Raw genomic sequence first — 25,611 nt, 5'->3', positions numbered from 1 at the left:
GTCCCCATCCTTTCTGGTATCAGGGACTGGTTTCATGGAAGACAGTTTTTCCATGAACTGGGGTGGTGGGGGATGGTTTCAGAATGAAACCATTCCACCTCAGATCACCAGGTATTAGATTCCCATAAGGAGCATGCAATCTAGATCCCTCAAATGCACAGTTCACAATAGGGTTTGTGCTCCTATGAGAATCCGGTGCTGCTGCTGATCTGATAAGAGGCAGAGCTCAGGCAGTAATGCTCACTCTCTCACCGCTCACCTCTTGCTGTGTGGTCTGGTTCCTAACAGGCCATGAACCAGTATGAGAACCCCAACAATGGTTGGGGACCCCTGCTACAGGAGAAACTAGGTGTGGGGTAAGTGGGATGTATTATCCTTGAAATGTTCCTGTACATTTAAAACTATAGTAAAATAAAAAATTTGTTGTAAAAATTAAGTAAACCAAATCTGCTGAAAGCTTTTCAGTTTACTAGGAATAAAATTCACCCTTCTTATCTTGGCTGACAACACCTGTGTAATCTGGTCTCCTATGCCCTCTCTGGCCACATTGACCTTCACTTGGGCTAGGACATGGGGCCTTTGCTCTTGGTGTCCCCTCCGCTAGAAAGGTTCTTCCTCTTGTGCCTCTCTCTCTTTCATCTTCCCTCCCTCCCCCCCCACCCCACACTTCCTCCCTCCTGGCAAGGGAGGGATACAAGTCCTCCTCGTTGTTCATATCCCAGCTTAAATGCCACCTGTTTGGGGAAGCCACATTGAGAACTATCTTAAGTGTGCCCCCCACCATCACTCTCCGCCCCAGCCTTACATTTGATTCCTGCCCTGAATCTGTGCCAGTCTCTCATCATTTTCTGTAATTGCTCACCTGTTTATTTCTCAGCATCCCTAGCACAATGGACTCAGTCATTCTCAACTGTCCCCCTGGCACCTTGCAAGTAGCATTGGTTTAATGAACATCTGATGGATGAAGGGTGGGACACATGCCTGTCAATTTGACAGGCAGATGTGCTAGCCTTGACAATCCCTCTCTGGACCTTGCTGCCTCCAGAAAGGGGAACCTTCCCTGATGCTCACTTTGCACCCAAGACTTGGTCTCCCAATCCTCCATACTCCTATTCATCACTGTGGGTAACAGCAACTTGATGCTTCTTAAGTATGATTTTTGTCCTTGGTGTCACACAACCTCAAAGTGATTCTTACTCCGTGATTGCAGTTCCACATACCCATAGGTGCCTACCACTGCACAATTAGGACCCATCATGGAATGCAATCATCCCCATATTTTATACCTCTATCATTTCCAATCTATATTTTTGTCAGAGCACCAAAAGTAATTCATGTTGCGAGAGGATGAAGGGAGTACATGGAGAACAGAGAGGGCGATTTACCTTCTGCCTTTCCCCATGGCAATGAGGAGGGAGCACTGGCGCCTTAGAGAAGGAAGGTATTCATCATGTCCTCTGGAGAGGGTGGATTCTCTTGTCTTGGAGCATCCCACTGAGCTGGGTGCTGCATTGTTTGTGGAACTTTCTAGAATGAATGAAAACCAGTCTGTCTTTATGCTTAAGCCACATTTCCAATTTTCTGTGCTGACTAAGCAAAGAACTTCTTCATCCTCATGAGGGATGCTTCCAAAGTTAAAGACAATTTTTACTTAAGGAGAGAGAGGGGAATGGGGGGTATCCTTTAATGCATGCAGAGTTTCAGCCTGGGATGATGAACAAGGAGACACATGGTGGTGGTGGTGGTTGCAGGACCATGTGAAAGTCCTTATTGCCACTGAAGTGTAGGCTTAAAAATGGTCAAAATGGTAAATTTTATACAGTAATCAAAACAGCTTGGTATTGGTACCAAAACAGAGATACAGACCAATGGAACAGAACAGAGGCCTCGGAGGCAACACAACATATCTGCAACCATCCGATCTTTCACAAACCTGACAAATACAAGCAATGGGGAAAGGATTCCCTGTTTAATAAATGGTGTTGGGAAAACTGGCTAGCCATGTGCAGAAAGCAGAAACTGGACCCCTTCCTGACACCTTACACTAAAATTAACTCCAAATGGATTAAAGACTTAAACATAAGACCTAACACCATAAAAACCCTAGAAGAAAATCTGGGCAAAACCATTCAGGACATAGAAGTAGGCAAGGACTTCATGACCAAAACACCAAAAGCATTGGCAACAAAAGCCAAAGTAGACAAATGGGACCTAATCAAACTCCACAGCTTCTGCACGGCAAAAGAAACAGTCATTAGAGTGAATCGGCAACCAACAGAATGGGAAAAAATTTTTGCAGTTTACCCATCTGACAAAGGGCTGATATCCAGAATTTACAAAGAACTAAAACAGATTTATAAGAAAAAAACAAGCCCGTTCAAAAGTGGTCAAAGGATATGAACAGACACTTTACAAAAGAAGACATACATGAGGCCAACAAACATATGAAAAAATGCTCATCATCACTGGTCATTAGACAAATGCAAATCAAAACTACATTCAGATACCATCTCATGCCAATTAGAATGGCGATCATTAAAAAATCTGGAGACAACAGATGCTGGAGAGGATGTGGAGAAATAGGACCTCTTTTACATTGTTGGTGGGAGTGTAAATTAGTTCAACCATTGTGGAAGACAGTATGGCGATTCCTCAAGGACCTAGAAATAGAAATTCCATTTGACCCAGCAATCCCATTACTGGGTATATGTCCAAAGGATTATAAATTGTTCTACTATAAGGACACATGCACACGAATGTTCATTGCAGCACTGTTTACAATAGCAAAGACCTGGAATCAACCCAAATGCCCATCAATGATAGACTGGACAGGGAAAATGTGGCACATATACACCATGGAATATTATGCAGCAATCAAAAATGATGAGTTTGTGTCCTTTGTAGGGACATGGATGAACCTGGAGACCATCATTCTCAGTAAACTGACACAAGAACAGAAAATGAAATACGTAGTATGTTCTCACTCATAGGCGGGTGTTGAACAATGAGAACACATGGACACAGGGAGGGGAGCACTACACACTGGGGTCTATTGGGGAAAATAGGGGAGGGACAGTGGGGGGTGGGGAGTTGGGGAGAGATACCATGGGGAGAAATGTCAGATATAGGTGATGGGGAGGAAGGCAGCAAATCACACTGCCATGTGTGTACCTATACAACAATCTTGCATGTTCTTCACATGTACCCCAAAACCTAAAATGCAGTTAAAAAAATTTTTTTAAATATAATAAAAATGGTCAAAATGGTAAATTTTATGTTGTGTATATCTTACCACAATAAAAAGAAACCTAGTGACATATATATATGTATATAAAATGTATATTTTATATACATTTTTATAATGCATATCTACATTATCTATAGTATATATACATATATACATTATACATATATGTGTACCATGTATATATATTATATTATATATATATATATATTTTGAGATGGAGTTTTGCTCTTGTTGCCCAGGCTGGAGTGCAATGGTGCAATCTTGGTTCACTGCAATCTCCGTCTCCCAGGTTCAAGTGATTCTCCTGCCTCAGCCTCCTGAGCAGCTGGGATTACAGGTGCCTGCCACCATGCCTCGCTCATTTTTTGTTTTTAGTAGAGATGGGGTTTTGCCATATTGGCCAGGCTGGTCTTGAACTCCTGACCTCCGGTGATTCACCATCTGGGCCTCCCAAAGTGCTGGGATTACAGGCATGAACCACTGCACCCGCCCCAGTGATATATTTTTAAAAACTCCACGCACAAGTAATCATGTTGTTCTGAGGGGGGAAAGGTTGGTTACAAAGTATATATACAGTAAGATGCTGTTTTTATTTTTAAAATTATGGGTAATAAAAGACTAGTAATAAAGAAGGCAAAACAATAACCAATTATTTCTGGGAGGAAGTAATTTCTACTGTCTTCTTGGGCTTCTCTGGATTTTTCCAGTTGCATGTTCTACAATAAATGTTTGTGTGTCTTTTGTAATCACGTACAACACAGATAGATGCACTCTGTTGCAATGCACTTAATGCCACTGAATTGCGTGCTTTAAAAGTGGTTACAACTATATGTTTTGTGTTAAATGTTTTATGCCACAATAACAAATGTGTGTTTTTTTAAAAGACAACTTGTACTAAAGACATTACTTTCCTGGGCTTTTTCAGACTGATATTGTCTTGATTTGTCACCATCTTCCACCATCCACCCCACTGCGTCATCCAGGGAAGAGAGACCAAATTTAGAAACGGAAAGCAAGTGGTCAACAGATACCAGATATGAGTTTATATGTTCCTGGGTACAACTGACGAAGCGAAGCACTTGACCCCAGGTTGTGGGTGGTGCCTGATACTGGCTCCCTTAAATCTGATTCTGCAACTGGAGTTTTTGTTTTGTTATTTAAAAAAAAAAAAAAATTAACTCAGAATGTATTCTGATTCAAATTGAGGCCAGGTTAAAGCTGACCCTCATTTTATCTACAAAGTGAAGATTGCTGAATGTGATCGTATAAACACGATTGCAGGAGAAAGAATCAAAAATCTTTAGAGAGGATAAACTGTTTTCAAGAACACAAAGAAACCACACTGCTTTGACACTCATTGCAAATAACGATACATTATATCTGTGTAGTGTTTTTAACCTTCTGAAGTATATTCATGGTTTTTATTTTTTGTACTACCAAGCAAGTAATGTGGAAGTGGCTTTTCTTTTCAGATGGAATATGCTAGAGCCCATCTGAATGCTGCCTGGAATTGTCCAGGAGCTAGTGGGGGAATTGTTGGTGCCAGCATAGGGCTCTCTGTGATGTGAAGCCCTCAAGAAGGAGGGGGTAGATTTGAGGGGAAAGAAGGGTGCAGCTCCTCTATGGTCTCATAAAGGGAGGAGGAGTAGGTAGGAGCACTAGCCAGAAGACTGGAGTGACATTTTTAAAGGGATGTTATCAAGGTAGGTGCTGCCAGTAGAAACTGGGGCTCAGTCCAACTAGGAAATCTGGGAGCCAGTGCAGAACATGAACCTAGGATTTATCTCACCCCAGGGTTGAGGGAACTGGGATATTTACACACCAACTCCTGCCAGTCATTGATTTGGGGATCCTCTAGGTAGCAACAATCCCCAGGCAATGCTGGTAGGCTCTTGGGAGCAGAGCACAGGTGCTCTGTGCCAAGATAGTTGTCTGATAGAGTGGCTATGCTCAGTAGGTATCAACGACTGTTTTTCAAGGAGCTGATCTCTTGATTTTTTTGGTGAAGATCCTCCTCTGAGGTGGCTCAGAACTTTCTCCCTGCAGACACTGGTTCCTGGGTCTTGGAAAAGACCTAGCTGATGTCTAGCAGCAAGCCCCATGGCCAGACACCCAGGAGGGTCCCCAGTGCCCTAATCTGGCTAGACCAGAGCCAGGAATATAGGCTGAATGAGAAAGAACCCAGGATTTGGAGTCAGGCAGACCTGGGTGATAAGGGTGTGGGGTGGATGTCCCAGCTCTTCTATCACATAGGTGTGTGACCCTGGGAATGCGATTTCACTTTCTTGAACTCTAAAATTCCTCACTTGCCAAGTGGTGATACATCACAGGATTGTTTTATCCCCTACCTATTGTGGTGTTGCAAACCATTCCAAAATTGACTGGCTTAAAACCATAACCATCTATTTCTCTCATGAGCCTGTGGATTGGCAACTGGGGCTGGGTTCAGCCAGCTGGTTCTTCTGCCAGTCTCGGCTGGGTTCTTTCAGGCATTTGTGGGTGGTCAGCTGGTCACTCACAGGTTGGGGGTTTGGCTGACCATTGACTGGGGTAACTGGGGTAACTGGTCCATGGGTCTCTCATCATCCCACATCCTAGGCTGGGCTTGTTCACATGGTGGCAGTCTTGAGATTTCTAAGAGCCACAAGAGAGCACATCTATGCCCTAGCAATTTTCAAGCCTCTGCTTATGTGAAGTTTGTTACTGCCCATGGCGGCCAAAGCAAGTCATATGACCGGATTCATGTGGTGGAGAAATTGATGGGAAAGGGAGAATTTGGCCAGAGACAATGTAAGTAAAGCTCCTATAAGCATTGCGCATGTTTTCTAAATGTATTGACAATGATTACATTTCTCCAGGTTTTTAGCACTAAAAAGGGGGTGTTATAATCATGAATAATCGTTGAATCAATAGGAATTAATTTTTGTCCCGTGTCCTGTCTGCATTTTCTCCTGTATGTCATGGAGATAATTGCTCTGTCAGACAGTGACGTAGTGAGGGCAGAGTGAGGGAATGACAGGAAAGCATTTGCACAGAGCCTGCCGAGCCTGGTGAGAGGAACTCTGTTAGGATGGTAAAAAATGTGCGTCTCCTCCCTGCACACACAAAGGCAACCCAGACTTGATCCCTTTTTCATTTTTGTTTTATTTTGACCCACATCTCACTTTTCAAAAAACCTGAGGTTCAGAGCTGTTTGTGGAGACTCTCCTCCAGGCGGTCCTTTCTTCTCTCTCCCTGAAGATACTTCCTCCCTTTGTGTTTCATCCCCCGCCTTCTGCCCCAGCTTAGGGGCTGCTCCTGGCTGAAGCCACAGCTTCAGGGGGATCCGAGGGGCACCCTAAGGCCACAAGGCCCTTTCCAGTAAGGATTACAAAGATGGGAAGTGCTGGATGCCTCTGTCAGTGGCCTTTAAATATTTGCAGCTCAGACACAGCCCAGCATACTCCCAGTTCCCCCAAGTGGCGATTCTTCCCAATCTGTGAAAGAAGGGAGCCCCCTCCGTCTTGTACCTTCTCAGGGCTCCCAGGGGCCTCTCGGCAGCTTCTGAAGCTCTGTAGCACCGACTGACACCCCCTGGAAATTGCTTAATGCTTTGAGCCTGAGGAAACTCATATCAGCCTGTCAGTCAATCCTGAACTACCCTGGAAGAGCAGAGTAGAGGCTCACAGTCTCAAAACTTGGATGGTCTAAAATACGAGTAACTTTTATGTTGAGCATCCCCCACCCCAGACCTGAGACAAGAAGAAGCTGCTGCAGCTTAATTCTCAACCTTCCTCCTCCAGGGCCAGGACGAAAGACAGCAGGGGATGGTGGGGGTGGTAAGAGAAACCCTCCTCCTCTGAGCTGGCTGAGAGCAGCCCCGCTGCTGGAGATAACTGTTCTTCTGAGACCTACTGTAAAATCTTTTAATTTTACTGTTATTTATTTATGTTTGAGACAGGGTCTCACTATGTCACCCAGGCTGGAGTGCAGTGGCATGATCTCAGCTCACAGCAACCTCTGCTTCCCAGGCTTAAGTGATCCTCCCACCTCAGCCTCCCAAGTAGCTGGGACCACAGGCACACACCACCACACCCTGCTAATTTTTGTATTTTTTGTGGAGATGGGGTTTTGCCACATTGCCCATGCTGGTCTTGAACTCCTGGACTCCAGCAAGCCTCCCAAAGTGCAGATATTACAGGCGTGGACTACGGTGGTACCAGATGTACTTTGAGCAGCTCCCCGGCTGGGTGCTTTCCCTGTATTATTGCGTCACTTCTCACAACATCCTCTGGAGGCTGGCAGTGGCAAACCCATTTTACAGATGCAGGTACTGAGGATCAGAGAATTTTTTTTCTTCTTTTCCTCTTTCCAGGCAATGCTGAAGAAAAGGATCAGAGAATTTAAGAAAATGTTCTTTGAGTTCAAAGTTCAAAGGTTAAGCACAATTGATTAGCATGGGTGGAGACAGGCTTGGGGGCAAGGCTGATGTTGAGTCCTGGCCTCCACTGCCTCAGCATCTCAGCACAGAGGAGTGGAGAGAGTACTGCATGCAAGGCAGTGAGGCTGGATTCAAGCCCCTATTTTTCTTTTTTTCTGAGACAGAATTTTACTCTGTCACCCAAGCTGGAGTGCAGTGGCTTGATCTTGGCTTACTGCAACTTCCGCTTCCTGGGTTCAAGTGATTCTCTTTCCTCAGCCTCACAAGTAGCTGGGATTACAGATGTGTGCCACTGTGCCTGGCTAATTTTTTTGTATTTTTAGTAGAGATGGAGTTTCGCCATGTTGGCCAGGCTGGTCTTGAACTCCTGACCACAAGTGATCCGACTGCCTGGCTTCCCACAATGCTGGGATTACAGGCATGAGCCACCGTGCCTGGCCTTGGATTCAAGCACTTTTAACAAAACAGAAGGTCTTTGGATTTTGCATGAAGGTAAATTTCGGTGAACTTTCTGAGCCTCAGTTTTCTCGCCTGTAAAATAGGATTGTTGTGAGGATGAGTGAGGAGGTGAATATAAGAGCAGGCAGAGGAGAACAGGGGCCCAGTGAATGTGGTACCCCTGAATGGCCCCTCCAGCCAGCCTGGCCTCTCTTGCTGGGCACTTCCAAGGACGGCTCCGTCCTACAGTCACAGACGGGCCCGGACCCCAGCCCCAGGCAAATGCTGTGGCTCGCATGGTGGTTTCCACCACTCTGCTATTCCAGACGGGACCTAGACTGACATTCTCTTGTAAATATTGATGAAGGCCCCAGATAGAAACAAGAAAACAAAGGACATTTTATTTATGATAGAAAGAGAAAGCAACAGACAACAAAAATCTACAGGCCCAACAGGAGGGGAGACGTTTAAATAAACCTTGGTACATTCACTCTGTGGAATACTGTGCAGCTGTTGGAATGATGTTTACCCAGGATTTGTAATAACACGGGAACATGCTTATTATGAAATGCTAAGTGCAAACAGGAAGAAACTGAATGTATATTTAGCATAATCACACCTAGGCAAAAATCAAGCCAAACAAAAACTTTGCACAGAAGAAAAAGACCAGAGAGACATGCACCACAGTAGGGGGTGTCTGAGTGACAAAATTGGGGAGATTTTTAATCCTTTTGTCTGTTTTTTATTTTTTTAAATAATGGGCATGATTGGCTTAAAGCGGAAGCAACCCAAATTTAATTATTATGATTATTTTTTTCTGAAGAAGAAAGAATTCCTATTGGAAAAGCAGGAAGCCAAGTGACACAGAGGCCATGCTGAGGCTAAAGGCAGGAGGCCAGAGACCCCAGGTTGTTAAGCAGAGTCAAGTAGAAATCTGAGACTCTGGCCCCATGAAGTGATATCAGCTGCACACCTGAGTATGGGGTCTACAACATTCAGGTGACGATACTGGCTGTCACTCCTATACGTTGGTGTAATCGAGTTCTTTCCCTTACACCAAAGGCTGAACCAGAATAGCTGAGCCCCTGTCCTTCTTCCTACACCAAGATGGCACTCCTTGGAAGCCGCCCTGCTCTCCCTGGTGGGCACAGCAGAGTCCTCCTGGCATCAAGGCCAACCTTCTGGTTCCCTGAACCAGTCCTGGTCTGTGCCACTCCCTGATTTCCATTCAGGTCCCTGTTCAAATATCATTCTATCAGGGAGGCCAGATCAGATGCTTGCAAAGAGCAGCCCCTTTCCTCCGGCACTCACTATCCCACGTCCCTGCCTTAGCTTTCTCCTTAGTGTGTATGCCACCCAGGTTCTAGATGCTGTGTGTTGCTTTTTAAAAATATCCATTTTCTGGGTGTTGGACAATGAGAGCACATGAACACAGGGAGGGGAACACCACACACCAGAGCCTGTCGGGGGTGGGGGGCTAGGAAAGGGATAGCAGGGGGTGGGAGGACTGGGGAGGGACAGCATTAGGAGAAATATCTAATGTAGATGATGGAATGATAGGTGCAGCAAACCACCATGGCACGTGCATACCTGTGTACAAACCTGCATGTTCTGCACATGTACCCCAGAACTTAAAGTATAATAAATGAATTTTTTAAAGTGTCCATTTTCCTTTGCTAGAATGTGAGCTCCAGTAAGGCGTGTATCTGCTGCATCTCTAGCACCTAGAACACTGCCTAGCCCAAACATTCTGTAAATGTTTATTTCAGGAATAAATAAATACATCCTGACCATTTTTTTTGGTGTGTGTGTACATATGTAGTTTTATTGTGACAAAGCAACTCTTATACTTTCAACATTTAAAACTGAGCATTATCTTTCCAGTGAAACAAAACCTTAAAAATAGGCAGGAACAAAATGACAACAGCGAATGTCAATTCCAAATCGGATCCTGTAGGTTCTGCTGATGCTCCCATGAGTGGCAGGACTGAAGCCATCATTAGGAGATAATTTATTTAAAAGCATTATCTGAAACTGCAAGGACCATTGTACCCTCAGGGGGTCTTTCCAAGGTCTTGAGCTACCTTGTTGCACCACGAAGGCCCTGACCACATTCTTCCTGAAGCCCAGCTCGAGACCCCCAGGCCAGCGATGAAAACCACATCAGCTCTAATCTACAGGTAGTGACTACCTGGGACACTGTGTTGAAATACTTAACAGGCCATTGTGAGAACTTGCCAGGAAAAGATAGGATGACTGATGAATCATTTTGCCAATGGAACCATGAGAGGTAGATCAGACCGACTGTGTACTCCTCCTCTCAGCCCAGACCCAAATCTCAGCTCCCCCTTTCATTTGAAGACCACACCCACCATCGGTTGGGGTCTGGAACACATGTGGTCACCTTATTCCTGGAATCATGCCCTGGTCTCTAATACAGGTATGCAATGGGCTTTGGAATGTTTTTCCAGAGTGGTCCTTACTCCTCTGGGGCTTGGCACCTTTCCAGAACTTCACCTCATTTGGTTGTTGCCTGTCGTCTGCCTGGCCCCTCTCTAGAGGTCTGCCCTTGTGGGCTGGATCTGCCTCCACCTGCCCCAGCTCCTACGTGCAGTTCTCCTCCCAAGCAAGTCCTTCCCCCAGGCCAGCAGCACAATGCTAGTGCCTCCTTTGAGTGTTGTCGCTGAAGCCGTTCTCTCCCACCCCACTGGTCCCTTGGAGGTTCATGCCTGAGTGTTGACACTGAGCTTGAACGTGTCCTTGGCTGGGGTTGGGGGTCACTCTCCCCAGGAGGCAGCCATGGTCCCAGCTGACTTTCCCTTCCTAGTCTCTGATTTAGGAGTAAACCCAGCTGCCTCCTCTTTCTGGGCCCAGGCCGGGGATGGTAGCCTTCTGTGATCCAAGCTCTCCTCTCACACCCATGTGAAGCTCCTTTTCATCCTTTGTTCCAGTCCTGCTTCTTCCAAAGAGACCCACAAGCTGGGCCCCAGCAGCTTCAGGGGATACACGCTCTAGCTGGGACCACCTGGGAAACTGGGAAAACTTTCTCTTGGGGGTTCTCATTTATCCACAGGGTGGAAAGGGACATGAATTGTTCTTCCTATTTTCAAGACAGGGACGCTGAGGTCCAAAGCATCCTTATTTTCTCCCTTATCGGGCCCTGCTCTGGTGTACTTCCCATCTCCCCTGGCTTCTGGCTGGGACCAAGAGCATCACTGCCTTCCCGGCTGTGTCTGCGTCTCCCTCAGAGATGGAACAAGGGCTGTGGTAATACACTGGGCCAGGCTCTCTCCCATCCCTCCTGGAAGAACCGGTACCCTCCTGAGGCTGGGAGTCTCCTTCATTCAGAGTTTATCAAACCCAGTGTGAAAGGAGATTCAGTCTCTGGATGCTTTGCTAGAATCTTCTAATTCCTCGGCTTGGTCATGGACCTGAAAATGTGAATGAGTCACACTGGGTGACCGCACCTGGCACATGGAGGGCAAATGATGCTGTTACCTGAAGTGTTGACTGGTGGTGGCTGCCTCAGCTTCCAGACAGGGAGAGGGCTAGAGATCTGGGGATGAGTGTGATGGTCAGTTAACATGGGCAGGGCTGAGGGGCTGGACGGCCCTTGGATCACATAGTTTCTTACCTTTGCTGAGACTTCCGTGTATCCTTAGCAGACCTGCACCAGAAGACAGCTTGGTACAATGAGTGTTTCTCTTTCTTCCAATAAGGAGAAAAGTAAGGTGGGTTTTGGTAAATGTTCTCGTAAGCAAGAGTCCCCTAGGCCGGCCCCAGCTTCAGTTGCTCTGCTTTTCAAACCAACACTCCCTCTGGCCAGGCCCCCTGGGGCTTCCTGGGCTCTTCCCTGGTCCTGCCCAAGGCACCTGCCTCCATCTTTCCCACCTGTGTGTCCCAGAGCTTCTGAGAACCCTGGAGGCGGGGCCCAGGTGCTGATGTCTAGGAAAGGGCACTGGTGGCTCAGAGAGCCAACCCCTCTCCAGAACAACCAGCTTGAGGGGCTGCTGGGGTCCACTAACTCCTAGAATTGTGATGCAATAAGGCTATGCCCCCTAAACGTTGGTGGGGTCCCCCCAAGAATTCAGAGTTGAAGCAAGGGGGATCATCCCTGGAGGCATGAATGCCTTCTGCCTTGGAACACCAGCTCCTGGCCGCCTTGTCTGCAGTGGGGACTCCGCAGCCATGAAGGATAAGACTCATCTAAGACCCCTCTCCCCCTTGCCAGGGGAGGAGAAAGGACTGGAATTCCCCTCTTTATACCACATTCCTGGGCTGCCTGATTGTCTGGAAATGGCCCCCAGAGGGATGGCTGGCAGTGTAGGCCTACGGCCCCCAGCTTTGCATGAGGAGCCCAGTTGAGGGACTGTTAGACTCTGGTCTGAGGCAAATCGGGGGTGGGCAAGGTCAGGACGGTGGGCAGGAGAGTGCCCTGCGGGGTCGGGAAGCTCTGTAGCTCCTTGGGCACAAACCTGGGCGAGACAGAGTCTGCCAGGAAGCAGAGGGTGCGCCGGCGCCCCACGCAGTAGATGAGGTTGTCCACCACGGCGCACTGGAACGCGTCCGGGTAAGGCGTCCGGTACGTGGCGCACTCGTACCAGAGCCGGGTGCTGACGCTGCAGCGGTACACGCCGATACCCAGGCTGCGGTGGAGGTCGAAGCGGTAGAGGAAGCCGTTGACCGCCACCATCTCGGCCGTGCGCTCCCTGCTGCCCCCGGTGGGGCCGGCCCACCAGCGCTGCTCCTGCGCCGAGAAGCGGAGCAGCAGGAAGCGCAGCGAGCCGCCGGTCACGAAGATCTCCCGGGCGCACGCCGTGGCCGTGTGCGCCAGGGCGAACGTGTCGTTGGGGAGCGGCGGGGCAAAGTCCCAGCGGTCCAGGCGGGGGTCGTAACGCTCCACCGTGTTCAGACACTCCCCGCCGATGGCGTACAGGTGCCCGTCCAGGGCCACCAGCCGGCAGTGCGGCCGGGCCTGGTTCAGCGGGCACACCTCGCTCCATATCCCCGTGAGTGGGTTGTAGCAGAAGACGCGGCTGGAGGGCTGGTGCCCGGGCCCCTGACAGCCTGACACCAAGAAGAGATAATTGAAGAGGCTGCAGATGGCACAGCCCCGGGACACGGCCTCGGGGGGCAGGCGAGCCAGCGGGTGCCAGGCGTCCCGCTCGTCGTCATAGCAACACAGGCCGCCGCAGTCTTCTTTGGGGCACACATCAGCCACCACCAGGTACTGGCGGCCCCGGAGCCGGCGCTGCAGGATCAGCTCCCGCTCTGCCCCGCTCAGGCCCCCGTGGATGTCCGGGCTGCGCAGTACCTGGAGGTAGTTGTCACTCATCACCTTGTAGGCCGCCTCCTTCAGGGCCTCCAGGTTCTGCCTCTTGGCCAAGGTCAGCACCTCATAGCAATTGCCCAGATCCAGGTGGACCTTTGGGGCTGGAGCAGGGTTGAGCGGGAAGTGGAAGAAATTGGTCCCGGCCACCAGCTGCACAAGGGGCTCCCAGCTGCTTCTGCCTGAGCCAGGCAGGGCGCCGCCCAGGTCTGGGCAGTGGGGAGCAGGGAGCTGGGAACCGTCCGGCTGCAGCTGCAGCTCTGGGTTCTCTGCTATCTGCAGGAGGCTCTCCTTCCGGCTGAAGCCTCTGGTGGAGGATGACGGCCCTGGCTGCCGGGAGGCGGCTCTTTCCGCGGCACCCTTTGTGTCACCGGCTTGGCCTCCCGAGGCTGCCCCTGTTCCCTGGGATGATGGCGGTGGCATAAGGGATGGAACTTCAGTCAGGACTGCTGTCCTGGGAGCCAAGCTGCCCTGTAAGAGGGTCTGAGAAGTCGATTCCACGTAGTAGTCATACACCTTGCCCTTGAGCCTGGGCCCGACCCCATCCACCTTCTGTATGAAATTCTCCTCCATTCGGACACGGGCTATGGACGAGAAGGTATAGGAGGCGTTGGGGGCTCCTTCCGGCTGACGCAGGGTCAGGTCAACATCGGACTCAGCCTGGAAAGCCCCAGCCTCTTCTCTGCTGACCCCCATCACACGAGTGAAGACCCAGCTCTGGTTCATTTCACGGCTGCCTTGCAAGGGAGCAACGTGGTGACAGTGGGGAGGTTCCAGTTGCCCTGGCCCTGGCTGCTCAGGGGGTTCGCTGTCCTGCCATGGAGCAGGCTCACCACACGCACAGCTGCCGTGGGCTGCTGCAGTGAGTCCAGCCGGGAAGCTGTTCGGTTCACTGCCCAAGCAGGGGCGATGGGGAGGGTCAGGATTACCGCCAACAGCAGTTCTGGCTAACTGGCCATGGCAGCAAGGAGGCACCTGCTCAGAGTCAGAGCCCTGCCCTCCCCACTCCTCACCGGAGACTTTTCTCTGGAGCTTCCTGTCTGTAGACGTGGCCCCTGTGACCAGGATGCAGGAGCCTCTTGGATTCTCCCAGCTGCAGCCCTGTGGTACTTCGGCCCCCTTGCTGCTCCTCCGGCGTCTTGGCCCCCTCTGCAGTGCCCCAGGAGAAGCCCCCTGGACAGCAGGCTGCTCTGAGCCCTCTGCTTCCTCCTTGGCTTCTGCCTGGGCATTCCCACCCCACTGCTGGGCTGGGGCAGGTCTCGACTTGTACAGCCTGTAGGCCACAGTCACCAGGAGCAGGGCAGCAGCCGACAGCACCACCTTGCCCATCAGCTGCATATCCAAATGCCAGTCCTGGACCCCTGCTCCTCTGGGGAACATGCTTCTCCAGCCAACCTGGGGCTGAGGAATGCCAAGAATCTGATTAATAATTGCCCAGTAGGGACCGGTTTCTGGGTCCTGCCCAGCAGAGGGGAGGGAGTTCTGGGCTGGCTCTGGCTAGCTAGCCAAGGAGAGGAGTCAGAGCAAAGGTGACTTTGAGCTGCAGAGGGTGGCCGCTGGGGCCCCGAGCTGGTAGATCCTCGGCTGGCCTCCTCCAATCCTTCCCTGGTGGTGGGGGTCGGGCGTCTGCCCGGGGCTGAGCTTGTGATCGGCTACCTGAGCCAGCGTTGTGACAGCAGCTAGGGGAGGGTGGGAGTATTCAGTAGACACACAAAGAAGGAGGAAGCTCTCAACCAAACAGTCACCCGATGCCAGGAAATGCACGGGGCTGGTTGTTTGTGTGTGTGCTTTATTTTCTCTTTTGCAAATCTATCTCCAAGGCTTGGGTGTGGTGAGTCATGAGCAAGTGGAGCTCCAGTAGGCCTGGACGGGGTCATTCTTGTGGGGTCTGCTGGTCCTTGCAGTGGGGTCAGCTTTTGCTGGCCAAGCGGGGAACACGGCAGTGGAGACTGGAGCCAGGGCCCGCAGCCAAGCCACCTGACCCGGCCTGTGAGTGCCTCTGCCCTCCTTCCCTGCCTGACAAGTTTATTAAGAGAAACCAGCCTTTCTGAGAACAACGGGGAAAGACGTGGCATTAGTCCTCAGATCGGGGTTAGATGTGGACACATCTTATCTTTTAAAAGCAGACAATCTACGGTGAAAGACTGAGGGAAGACTCACTTCTCTTAACCCCCGTCACCGTCTCCACTCCCCCATCACCAGTGCTGTGAGTCCTGGACCCAGATTACCTGGCTCTGCTACTTACCAACTGTATGACCTTATGAAAGTGGCCCTACTGCTCTGCGTCATCTGAAAAAGGGAGATGACAGCATATGTGCCTCATCGGGGTGTGGTAAGAACCAAATGGGCTACGGAAATAAACGCTGGGGCAGAGCCCCCCACTGTGAAAGCTTTGTCAATATAAACCATTCTCCCCTTCTCCCTCCTCTTCTTCCTCATCATCGGCACCATTGTCGCTAGTATCAATGGTCATCAGCAGGACCTTCCAAATCACAAACCTAATTCTAACCCTCCACTGTCCAAGGTCCTCAAAGGGTCCCCAAGGTCCTGTTCAGGGGTCCCAAACTCTTGCTGCCTCGGGGCAGGTCAGGTAAAGTGAACAAGTGAGGACCCCTGTCCACTCCACCCTAGCCGATGGTATCAGGCCAGGTGGCTCGGCACTGCCTCCCCTCCCACGGTTGCAGAGAAGCTTAGAATCCCAGTAGTGACATCATCACTCTCAATTTGTATATGTTGGCATCTGATTGGAAAATGAAAATGAAAACCACTCTGTGGGCCACAGGAAATGCATGCATGGGAGAATTTGGCTCTGAAGGCTTTGACTCTAGGAGACAATCCTGACTCCCTATGCCGGTATTCACAGCCCGGCCTCGGTTTACCCTTCCAAATTCACCTCCTGATCACTGCCTAGAAACCCCAGGCTCAGGGTGACTTCTTGGCTGGCAAGGCTAGTAGACACCCCTCCGGCCCATTGGAGTGGGGCGAAAGACTGTGTGCCTCCCTAGTGCCTCCATCCATCCAAGATCCTCGTTTCCTCCTTTGGGTCTCTTATTCTCAGAGGCTCCTCTTTTAGCCTTGGCCACAGATGCTGCTTCGTGAAGTGCATTGTGTACAAGATCTGGCCTCCTGCTGGATTCCAAGTCCTTGGGGACAGAGTCTGTAGCTGGCTCAGCTGAGGATCCTAAGTCTATGTGGGGCGCTGCACAATTTGGGACAATGGTCAGCAGGGACTGTCTTTACATGGAATGGATTGGGCTGGACACTCGGGATGAAGCCCATCTCATCTTATGTCATGCTTACAGCCCCTTTGGGGAGAGACACAATTGTTACCCTCATTTGACAGCAGGAGCAACTGGACCTCCAAGATTATGTCAACTGGCTTGTAAATGAGGATATAAATCCTTGTTTGTGGAGTCCAGAGTTTTACAGACTTGACTTCATCCAACAGGTGTGACCTCTTAGGAAGTCAGGTGTCCTCAGCCTGTTGCACTGGTGGCTGGCAAGAAGGGTCCCCTGGATTCCCTTTCTTTCCATTCTGGTCAAAAGAGTGCCTATCAATGGAACGTGCACAAGGTTTATGAGGGGTGCTTGCTAGAGATGCAGCTCTCCCCTCCCCTTCCCTCCCCTCCGCTCTGCTTGCCTGCTTCCTTTCTTTCTTTCTCTTTCTTTCTTTCCCTCTTCCTTCCTTCCTTCTTTCTCTCTCTCTCTCTCTCTCTCTCTTTCTTTCTTCTTTCCTTATTTCCTCTCTTTGTTTCTTTGTTGCTTTCTTTTTTTTTTTTTTAGTGGAGTCTCACTCTGTTGTCCAGACTGGAGTACAGTCGCATGATCTTGACTCACTGCAACCTCCACCTCCCGGGTTCAAGCAATTCTCCTGTCTCAGCCTCCTGAGTAGCTGGGACTACAGGTGCATGCCACCACGCCTGGCCAATTTTTGTATTTTTAGTACCAGTGGGGTTTCACCATATTGGTCAGGCTGGTTTTGAACTCCTGACCTCAGGTCATCCACCTGCCTTGGTCTCCCAAAGTGCTGGGATTACCGTGAGCCACAGCGTCCAGCCGGAGATGCAGATTTCTAAGCTCTGCCTCCTAGATGTCCTGATTTGGTGGGTTGGGGTGGGTCCCCGGAAACCTCCATTTGAAACTGTCATCTCAGGAGCTTTCAGAGGGTCTAGGAATAAAACATAAGTTAGCTTTCCTACTTGTCTGCTGAAAATTCCTGTTCATTCTTGGGTGGTGGGTGAGCAGTTCCTCTCTACATAATCAAGGTGGGTAACAGAATGGAAATGAAGTCCTGGGTGCTTTGTATAAGTAAAGTCATTTAATTTTCCCAGTAATCTGGAGAGGTGGTTATTATCATTGCTCCTGTTTTACAGGTGAGGAAACTGAGGCTAAGACAGATAGTGCCAATGGGTTGAGAGTGAGAAGTCCTGATTTATAATGTTTCCGGCTGCACAGACCATTGTCTTCATCTAGAAACTAGAGAATGAGGTATTCAGGGTAATCCAAATGTTTTTCCAGGGGTGAAAAATGCTTTGTTGAGGTTGATGAGGGGTCCGCCAGTTGCTACCATTCCATTGGTAGGGGTAGCTGTACCTTGGAGAAGGGGAGATGTCTGAAATGCTCCCTCGGTGAGATGGGACCTCTCATTGTCCTCTCAGATGCCACCAGCTTAGAAAGTTCTCTGCCCCTCTGACTGCAGCTTCCCATGTGATAAAGGCTCCATTGTAGCCCAGAGCCCTCTCTCTGTGGCTCCAGCTGAAACCCTTCAAGTCAAACAATCAGCATTTCCATTTGAAAAGCTCCTGGGTACTGGATGTGCCAGAACCAGCCTTGCGGTGTGGGGAGGTGGGAGGATCACTGGGAGCAGAAGACAGTCCCAGCCGCAGGGGAACTGATGTCCCTGGTCCAGAAGATCAGGTATAAGCCTGAGACATGATCAGGCCACCATATGTCACACAGGAGAGATGAATGAGGTGGATGATCAGAACAGAGATCAGGAAAAGGAGTCCAGAAAGAAGTGTTTAGAATTGGGTATTGATAAAGAAAGGAAGGGGCATAGACTGATGGATTGACTGATTCAACGAACATTTATGAGATACCATGTACCAGGCCGTGTGTTGGGATGTCCATGTCATGACATAGGTTAGCGAGACCGCCATGGCTCCTGTGCCTATGGAGGCTGTGGTCTAGGAGATGCTGCACAGGGAGATGGTGGGGGTGCAAATGCTGGTTCGGGAGGGCTTTTATGGGAGTTTGGAACAGGGGTCCCCGCACTGGGCTAGGATGAGAGGGTGTGGCGATGGCATTTGATGTGTTGGGAATGGGGGAAATAGCAAAGAAGAGGAACCTGGGGGGGAATGTGAAAATAACAAAGGCTGGAGACCTCCAGATTGGAGCTTGGGGCTGGGTGCAGGGTAAGGGGTGGGGCCAGATGCCACCGATTTGAGTCTTGGCTTGGCGCGTCCTGTGACCTTCCCTTGTTTGAAGGCAGAAGTAATGCCTGTGAAACAGCTGAGCCTAGAAGATGCCTTCATTAAATGAGGCTTCCTGCTCTGCATTCCAATTCTCAGTGAACACAGCCACCTGACGGTGTGTGAAAATGTAGGTTTCATTATTATTCAGGTCTGGCGAGGCCAACAGTTCAGGATACAACCACCATTGAAAGGTGGTGTTTTACTCACAGGTCCCAAGAGAAGGGGGCACACTGCACCAGGCGGGGCCATGTGGTGAAGCACTGGGTCAGTCAGGAGGCAGACGGAGTGTGGCAGAAAGAACCATGGGTGAGAGAGACTTTTTGATGGTTTTTGCAGGAAGGACTGAGAGGCAGGGTAAGCAGGATTCAGACTGGCTAGTTGGAATACTTTCAGCAGGCCCAGGACTATCTTTACATGTCTGATACCTGGGCCTGGGGTGATTGGAGGAGGGGAATACCTGCCCAGAGTGTGAGAGGCCTTGAGAATCTGATGAAGGTGATGGTTTGGGGGATGGGGATGGGTTCTGATTGGTTGGTTTGCATATGAGAGATACACTCCTGGGTAAGCCCCTTGCTATTTCTAGGAACTAGCTAACCCTGGGAGGGGCAGTCTCTCCTGGTCAGAGAGGCCCCAGAGGTGAAACACCAAGGATATAGAAATTGGAAAATAGACTGGGTGTGGTGGCTCATGCTTATAATCTGAGTACTTTGGGAGGCTGAGGTGGGAGGATTGCTTAAGCCCAGGAATTTAAGACCAACCTGGGCAACAGAGTGAGCCCCCTTATCTATAAAAAAAAATTAAAAACTTAGCAGAGCACGGTGGCCTATGCCTGTAGCTCCAGCAACTCAGGAGGCTGAGTCAGGATGATCCCTTGAGCCCAGGAGGTCAAGGCTGCAGTGAACCATGCTTGCACCATCGCGCTTCAGCCTGGGCAACAGAGCAAGACCTTATCTCAAAAAAAGAGATGAAACTATAGTTAATACAGAGAGACAGAAGAACAGACAAGAACAGGGACTTTGGGACCTGTGACAGGCAGACGTCTTCCTTGCAGGGCAGCTGGAAGTGAGCTTCTGTCTCTACCCTGAGGTCTCATTCCATCCGGCAGGTGAACACGACGCTCCTGCTAGTTGACTTCAAACTCTATAAATTACAGCTTTTTTTTTTTAAGTCCCCGTTTGGAAAAAGTGAAATGAACAAATAAAGACAGGAGCGAAATTAAAAGATAATTGGAAGTCTATATTGGGCTTCTGTGAATGTGCGTGCCTGCCGCCAATCTGGTCTCTCCGTGTGGGCAGGATAAATTGAGAAGTCTTCGGTTGGCTCAGGGGGTGGATAAAACAGTCAGAGACAAATGCGTGCCATGCAAATAAACAGGCCCATCTCTGTGTGATTAGCTTTGCGTTCCATCATGCCGCTTCCCTCACCAGTCAGCTTGTTCTAAGGGGTCGTGTTTTCCAAGCTGAGGGCAGACACCAGGTGGGTGTGGCAGGTAAGGCCTGGGGTGGAGGGCCAGAGGTGGGAGGAGATGGATGTGAGCACCTGCAGAGGGGAAAGGTGGGTTGGGGGGTGGAGACATCAGAGGGAGGTGTGTGGCCTTTTACACACATATATGCACATGCACATGCACACACTTGCACCCATGTGCACATTTACACATGCACAAGTACACATCCACAAACACACATCTCACCTCACCTTTTCAGTCCAGGAGGGTCAGAGATAAATGGATTCTGGTTTGAACAATGGGGAGACTGAGGCTGAGAGAGAGAGACAGAGAGACAGAAAGAGACAAAGAGAGATAGAGAGAGACAGAGACAAACGGTGCTCAGTAAGTATGTGGTGTAGTCTTTTTGTTTCATTTTGTTTTGAGACAGAGTCTCACTCTGTCGCCCAGGCTGGAGTGCAGTCGTGTGATCTCAGCTCACTGCAACCCTTGCCTCCCGGGTTCAGGCGATTCTCCTGCCTCAGGCTCCCAAGTAGCTGGGATTACAAGCAGGCACCACCACACCCGGCTAACTTTTATATTTTTAGTAGAGACAGGGTTTCATCATGTTGGCCAGGCTGGTCTTGAACTCCTGACCTCAGGCGATCCACCCGTCTCGACCTCCCAAAGTGCCGGATTAGGTGTAGTCTTTCGCACTCACAGAGGGGCCCTTTCCTGCTAAACTTTCCTGGGCAGGTCTTGGGGTTTGTTAGGCTCCTTTCACCTCTCATCCCAGGGCTGCCGCCCAGCTGGGGTGTGCTGTGCCATCCACGCTGGTTGTTAAGATGCTGAAAAGTTTCCATTTTGGTTGGTAAATAGGCACTACCCCAACCCCAGCAGCCTGGCTGCCACTCCCCAGGACTCCCTTCAGACCTCCCCACTACTTATGAACTAGAAGCCAGAGTTTGGCATTGCAAGGGTCCTCCAAACCTGGCTTTATTCAGTGAGGTCAGTGGCACGCTCTACATGGTGGTGAATGTATTGAAAAGCTCTCCGCCTCCACCTCCCCCAGGACCCTTTTTGCTTTGTCTAGGGAGAAGCTAGGGCAGGAGTGGTTACTGATTTAACTCAGTCAGGATTCTGAGGCTGCAAAGGTGAGGCCAAACTAGCACCGCAGTGGACTGTTCGTGAGGAAGGTCACCTGCTGAGACTGGAGAGCAGCTCATTCCAGGGCATCTCATCATGCCATCCATTCACACGACCTCAACAAACAGCTGTCACAGTTATGAAGGGCACAACACTTGACCAGGCGCTTTGATTCTGCCACCCTGTGTGGCTGTCATCCCCATTTTGCAGAGGAGGACACAGGCTTCCTAGAGGCAAGGGGACCTCCTTGCCCAAGGTCTCTTAGCTTGTGAATGCCATGCAGGGGGTGACCGCACAGTTTTCTCTTTGACCTTGGAACCTATATCCATCCAGCTCGCCCTGCTGCCTGCTGCCAAAGTTCACCTCCACAGAACCCAAGGGAGACCCAGTGCTGTTCTCCAGAGAGACACGTTACTGTTGCTCCTTCATGTCCTGGATAAACAGAAACCAGGGGCCGGTGGTGTCAGGATTTTGGAGGGGGAGAGGCATACTGCAGCTGCCAGAAAGGGGGTCTGGCTTGGAAAGGGAGTTTCACAGATTTGGGAGTGCCAAGGGCATGAAGAAGTGTCCTACTTACGATTGCCACCACACAGATCACTAGGAAATGGAATAATGGTGTGCGCTTCCTGCCTGTGAATTTGATGGGGAAACTGAGTGTGAAACGATTCGTGGGTGCTGTTTGAGATGGCAGAACACATCCTGATTTTTTTTCTCCTGGGGTGGAAGGAGTTGCAGAGCAAGGGAAGCAGCCTGAGGTTTGAATATGTGGAACTGACCCCTGCCTGGCTGCATACCGAGACAGACTTTCAGAGAGCACTCAGGGCCAATAGTAATAGCAACTGTAAATAGAAATAGTAATACTGTTACTAATTATTAATATTAGCAAATACAGGCCAGTAATCACTAATAGCGAATTCGTATTACTAAGCAGTTTTAGTATTACTCTTCTCTCTCCTCCTTTGCAGTACCCCAGTACGAGTATTCACTAATACTAATAGAATTAGTAATTAATAAATGCTGGCCAGTATTTACTAGCAATAAACTAGTTATTTAGTAATTAGTAATAGTAAATTAGTACTAGCAATTAGTAATACCAATAATACTAATTGATAATTACTGTTAGTAAATATTGATAAACAGTAATGAGTTAATTAGTAAATCCTAACTAGTAAACTAGTAATTAGTAAATTAGTACTAGTACTTAGTAATAGTAATACTAATTGATAATTACTATTAGTAAATAGCATAAATAATAATTAGTAAATTAGTAAATACTAATTAGTAACACTAGTAATTAGTAAAATAGTAATTTACTATTTGCAAATACCGGCCAGTATTTACTAATTACTAATGCTATTTGCTAATTACTATTTACTGGTTAGTATTTACTACTCTACTAATTACTATTTACTGATACTTACTAATAGTAAATGCTGGCCAGTATTTACTAATTACTAATGCTATTTGCTAATTACTGTTTACTGGTTAGTATTTACTAATCTACTAATTACTATTTACTGATACTTACTAATAGTAAATGCTGGCCAGTATTTACTAATTACTGTTTACTAGTTAGTATTTACTAATCTACTAATTACTATTTACTGATACTTACTAATAGTAAATGCTGGCCAGTAGTTACTAATTACTGTTTACTAGTTAGTATTTACTAATCTACTAATTACTATTTACTGATACTTACTAATAGTAAATGCTGGCCAGTAGTTACTAATTACTGTTTACTGGTTAGTATTTACTAATCTACTAATTACTATTTGCTGATACTTACTAATAGTAAATGCTGGCCGGTATTTACTAATTACTAATGCTATTTGCTAATTACTGTTTACTAGTTAGTATTTACTAATCTACTAATTACTATTTACTGATACTTACTAATAGTAAATGCTGGCCGGTATTTACTAATAAGAGCTAAGGCTGCAGACACCATCTTCTTTCATTGTCACAGCATCCCTGCAAGATTGATAAGATGTACCCATTCTACAGATGAGGAAATTGAAGCTCAGTCTCTTGTCCAAGGTCAAGTCCATAGTACCCCAAAGCCATTTTTTTGGAAATCCTTGCTACTCAAAAAAGCATCACCGGCCAGGCATGCAGGCTTATGCCTGTAATCCCAGCACTTTGGGAGGCTGAGGTGGGCAGATCACTTGAGGTCAGGAGTTCGAGACCAGCCTGGTCAACACGCTGAAACCCCATCTCTACTAATAATACAAAAATTAGCCAGACATAGTGGCTTATGCCTGTCATCCCAGCTACTCAGGAGGCTGAGGCAGGAGAATTGCTTGAACCTGGGAGGCAGAGGTTGCAGTGAGCAGAGATTGTGCCATTGCATTCCAGCCTGGGTGACACAGCGACACTGTCTCAAAAAAAAAAAAAAAAGAAAAGAAAAGAAAAGAAAAGCATCACCTAGGAGCTGGTTAGCATGCAGGGTCTTCCGCCCCGCCTCTACCTCAAAAGGTCAGAATCTTCACGTGCATCTGATCCCCGGTGACTGTTAGACATGTTACAGTTTGTGAGATGCTGTTGGTGCCTGGATCAGTGCCCTTTCACCCACAATCCCAAGAATCAATCAGTTGTATGACCTTGAACACCATCAAAAGCACATGTTTTCTCTCACCCTGGGTCAGAGAGAGGTCACACCTTTGTCGCTGACCTCTTAACATTTGAGCTTCTGCACAAACCCTAACAGATGTCACTACTTATGATCAAAAAACTTCTCTGTGCCTCGGTTTCCTTATCTGTCAAGTGGGCATGATGCCATCCATCTCATGGGTTATTGTCAGCAAGCATCCTAGGATGTCCAGGAGGGCCCCTGGTGCCTAGCAAGGATTTGGTAAGTGTTTACAGGATGGATTGAGGGGTCGTAACAGACCCCACCATTGTCGAGTGCCGAGGAGTGTGCCTTGCTGCTAGGTAAGCATTTCAGGTGCATTTTCTCTCATTTAAGTGAATGTTCACAACCACCGAGCAGGCACAATTATCTTTGTTTCATAAGGAAGAAACGCAGGCACAGAGGACAGGATAAGTTATCTGCCCAAAGTTGCATAGGTAGGAAACAGCTGACCTGGGATTCAAACCAGGAGCCTTCAGATCTAAGGTCCTTGCCCCCAGCCAGCTGTCTCCCCAGGACCTCACTGCTCTTTCCAACACTGCAATGCTCCTCACCATCACCAGCCCTGCGTGTGCTCCTAAAGTAGCAGGAATCTCCCTGGATTCAGTTGCCCATGTAGCCTCGTCCTCACGACACATTTCTCCCCTACACTCTTGCCTGCCTTTTCTGCAAACCTGATTCCCGAGCTGCCATTTGCTGGCTCCACGATGTGCTGTGGCTCCCCGTGGTCTCTCCAATCAAATCTAAATGCCTCGGCCCATTCTCTGAGGTCCCCTCGATGCCCCAGCTTCATTTGTCACTGTTCCCAAACACTCGTTCTGCTCCAGCCAAGCTCATCTGTTTACTGTCCCCTCATCCCTGCTGTAACACGGGCCATTTCTCCTGCTCTCAGGGAGCTCTTCCTTGAATCTCTGCCATTCAGGTCGCTTTTGCAAAACCCAGGTCAAAACTGGGCCTTGTCTACAGGGACTCAAGCTGGCAAAGGGGCTCTTTGCTTCTGTCAGGTCCCAGGTACCTCTGAGGATCTACTGGAAGCTATGGACCCTTGCTGAAAAGATGCATATTCAGGTAATGTTTCACATGCAAATGCTGGAAGGCCCCAGGCCCTTGGAGTCCCGGTTCAGAACCCCTGAGCTAAAGGAGGGTAGACACTGAACTCCTGGGAAGCATGTGTTGGATCAGCTGGGGGTGAGAAATAGGTCACCATGCTTGGCATGCTTTGAAGTGGGTGCTTTGGGTTTACTCCATGCAAAAAAAGGGGGGATGGGTTGTCTGGCCAAACATATTTAGAAAACATTGCTTTGCAAACTGCAAGCCTCAATTTCTTCATCTGTAAAATGGGGCCAATAAGACCTGCTTTGATTTAGCTATAGTGATGATGGAATGACTTAAGGTGCATTGAGGACCACACTGCCCTGTAGGCCCCTGTGAGACCTCCAACACGGAAACAAGCAGAGACCCTCTACTGTCTACCCTCAGTTGGGAGGGGGGCCCCAGATGGA

The 25,611-nt window shown here is 48.9% G+C and overlaps 1 protein-coding gene and 1 long non-coding RNA gene across 12 annotated transcripts; one reads left to right on the top strand and one right to left on the bottom strand.

The window, feature by feature from the left end:
* Positions 1-745: 745 nt before the first annotated feature.
* KLHDC7A (kelch domain containing 7A) lies at positions 746-15,062 on the bottom strand. 11 transcript variants are annotated; one of them, XR_013520448.1, is made up of 4 exons: positions 12,581-15,062; positions 11,740-11,813; positions 11,604-11,661; positions 9,899-11,536 (listed from the first exon to the last, which is right to left on the bottom strand). XR_013520448.1 is itself a non-coding variant. In XM_035307932.3 (3 exons), exons 1-3 carry the CDS (start codon positions 14,812-14,814, stop codon positions 1,382-1,384), a joined length of 2,454 nt encoding a protein of 817 aa, XP_035163823.2. In that variant the 5' UTR covers positions 14,815-15,062; the 3' UTR covers positions 746-1,381. The 11 variants fall into 11 exon arrangements, 4 of the variants coding, with proteins under 4 accessions (XP_035163823.2, XP_035163825.2, XP_035163824.2 ...); XM_035307932.3 differs by lacking the exons at positions 9,899-11,536; positions 11,604-11,661 and adding an exon at positions 746-1,527; XR_004745758.3 differs by lacking the exons at positions 9,899-11,536; positions 11,604-11,661 and adding an exon at positions 1,473-1,527 and having other exon boundaries at positions 11,997-15,062.
* Positions 12,708-17,630, top strand: LOC144577144 (uncharacterized). Its single transcript, XR_013520449.1, has 2 exons — positions 12,708-15,423; positions 15,561-17,630. It is a non-coding gene; the product is annotated as an uncharacterized LOC144577144 (long non-coding RNA).
* The last annotated feature ends 7,981 nt before the right edge of the window (positions 17,631-25,611 follow it).

Source organism: Callithrix jacchus, chromosome 7 (assembly GCF_049354715.1).
Source record: "Callithrix jacchus isolate 240 chromosome 7, calJac240_pri, whole genome shotgun sequence".
Classification (NCBI taxonomy): Eukaryota; Metazoa; Chordata; class Mammalia; order Primates; family Cebidae; genus Callithrix; species Callithrix jacchus.
This window is presented reverse-complemented; position numbering and strand designations above follow the sequence as displayed.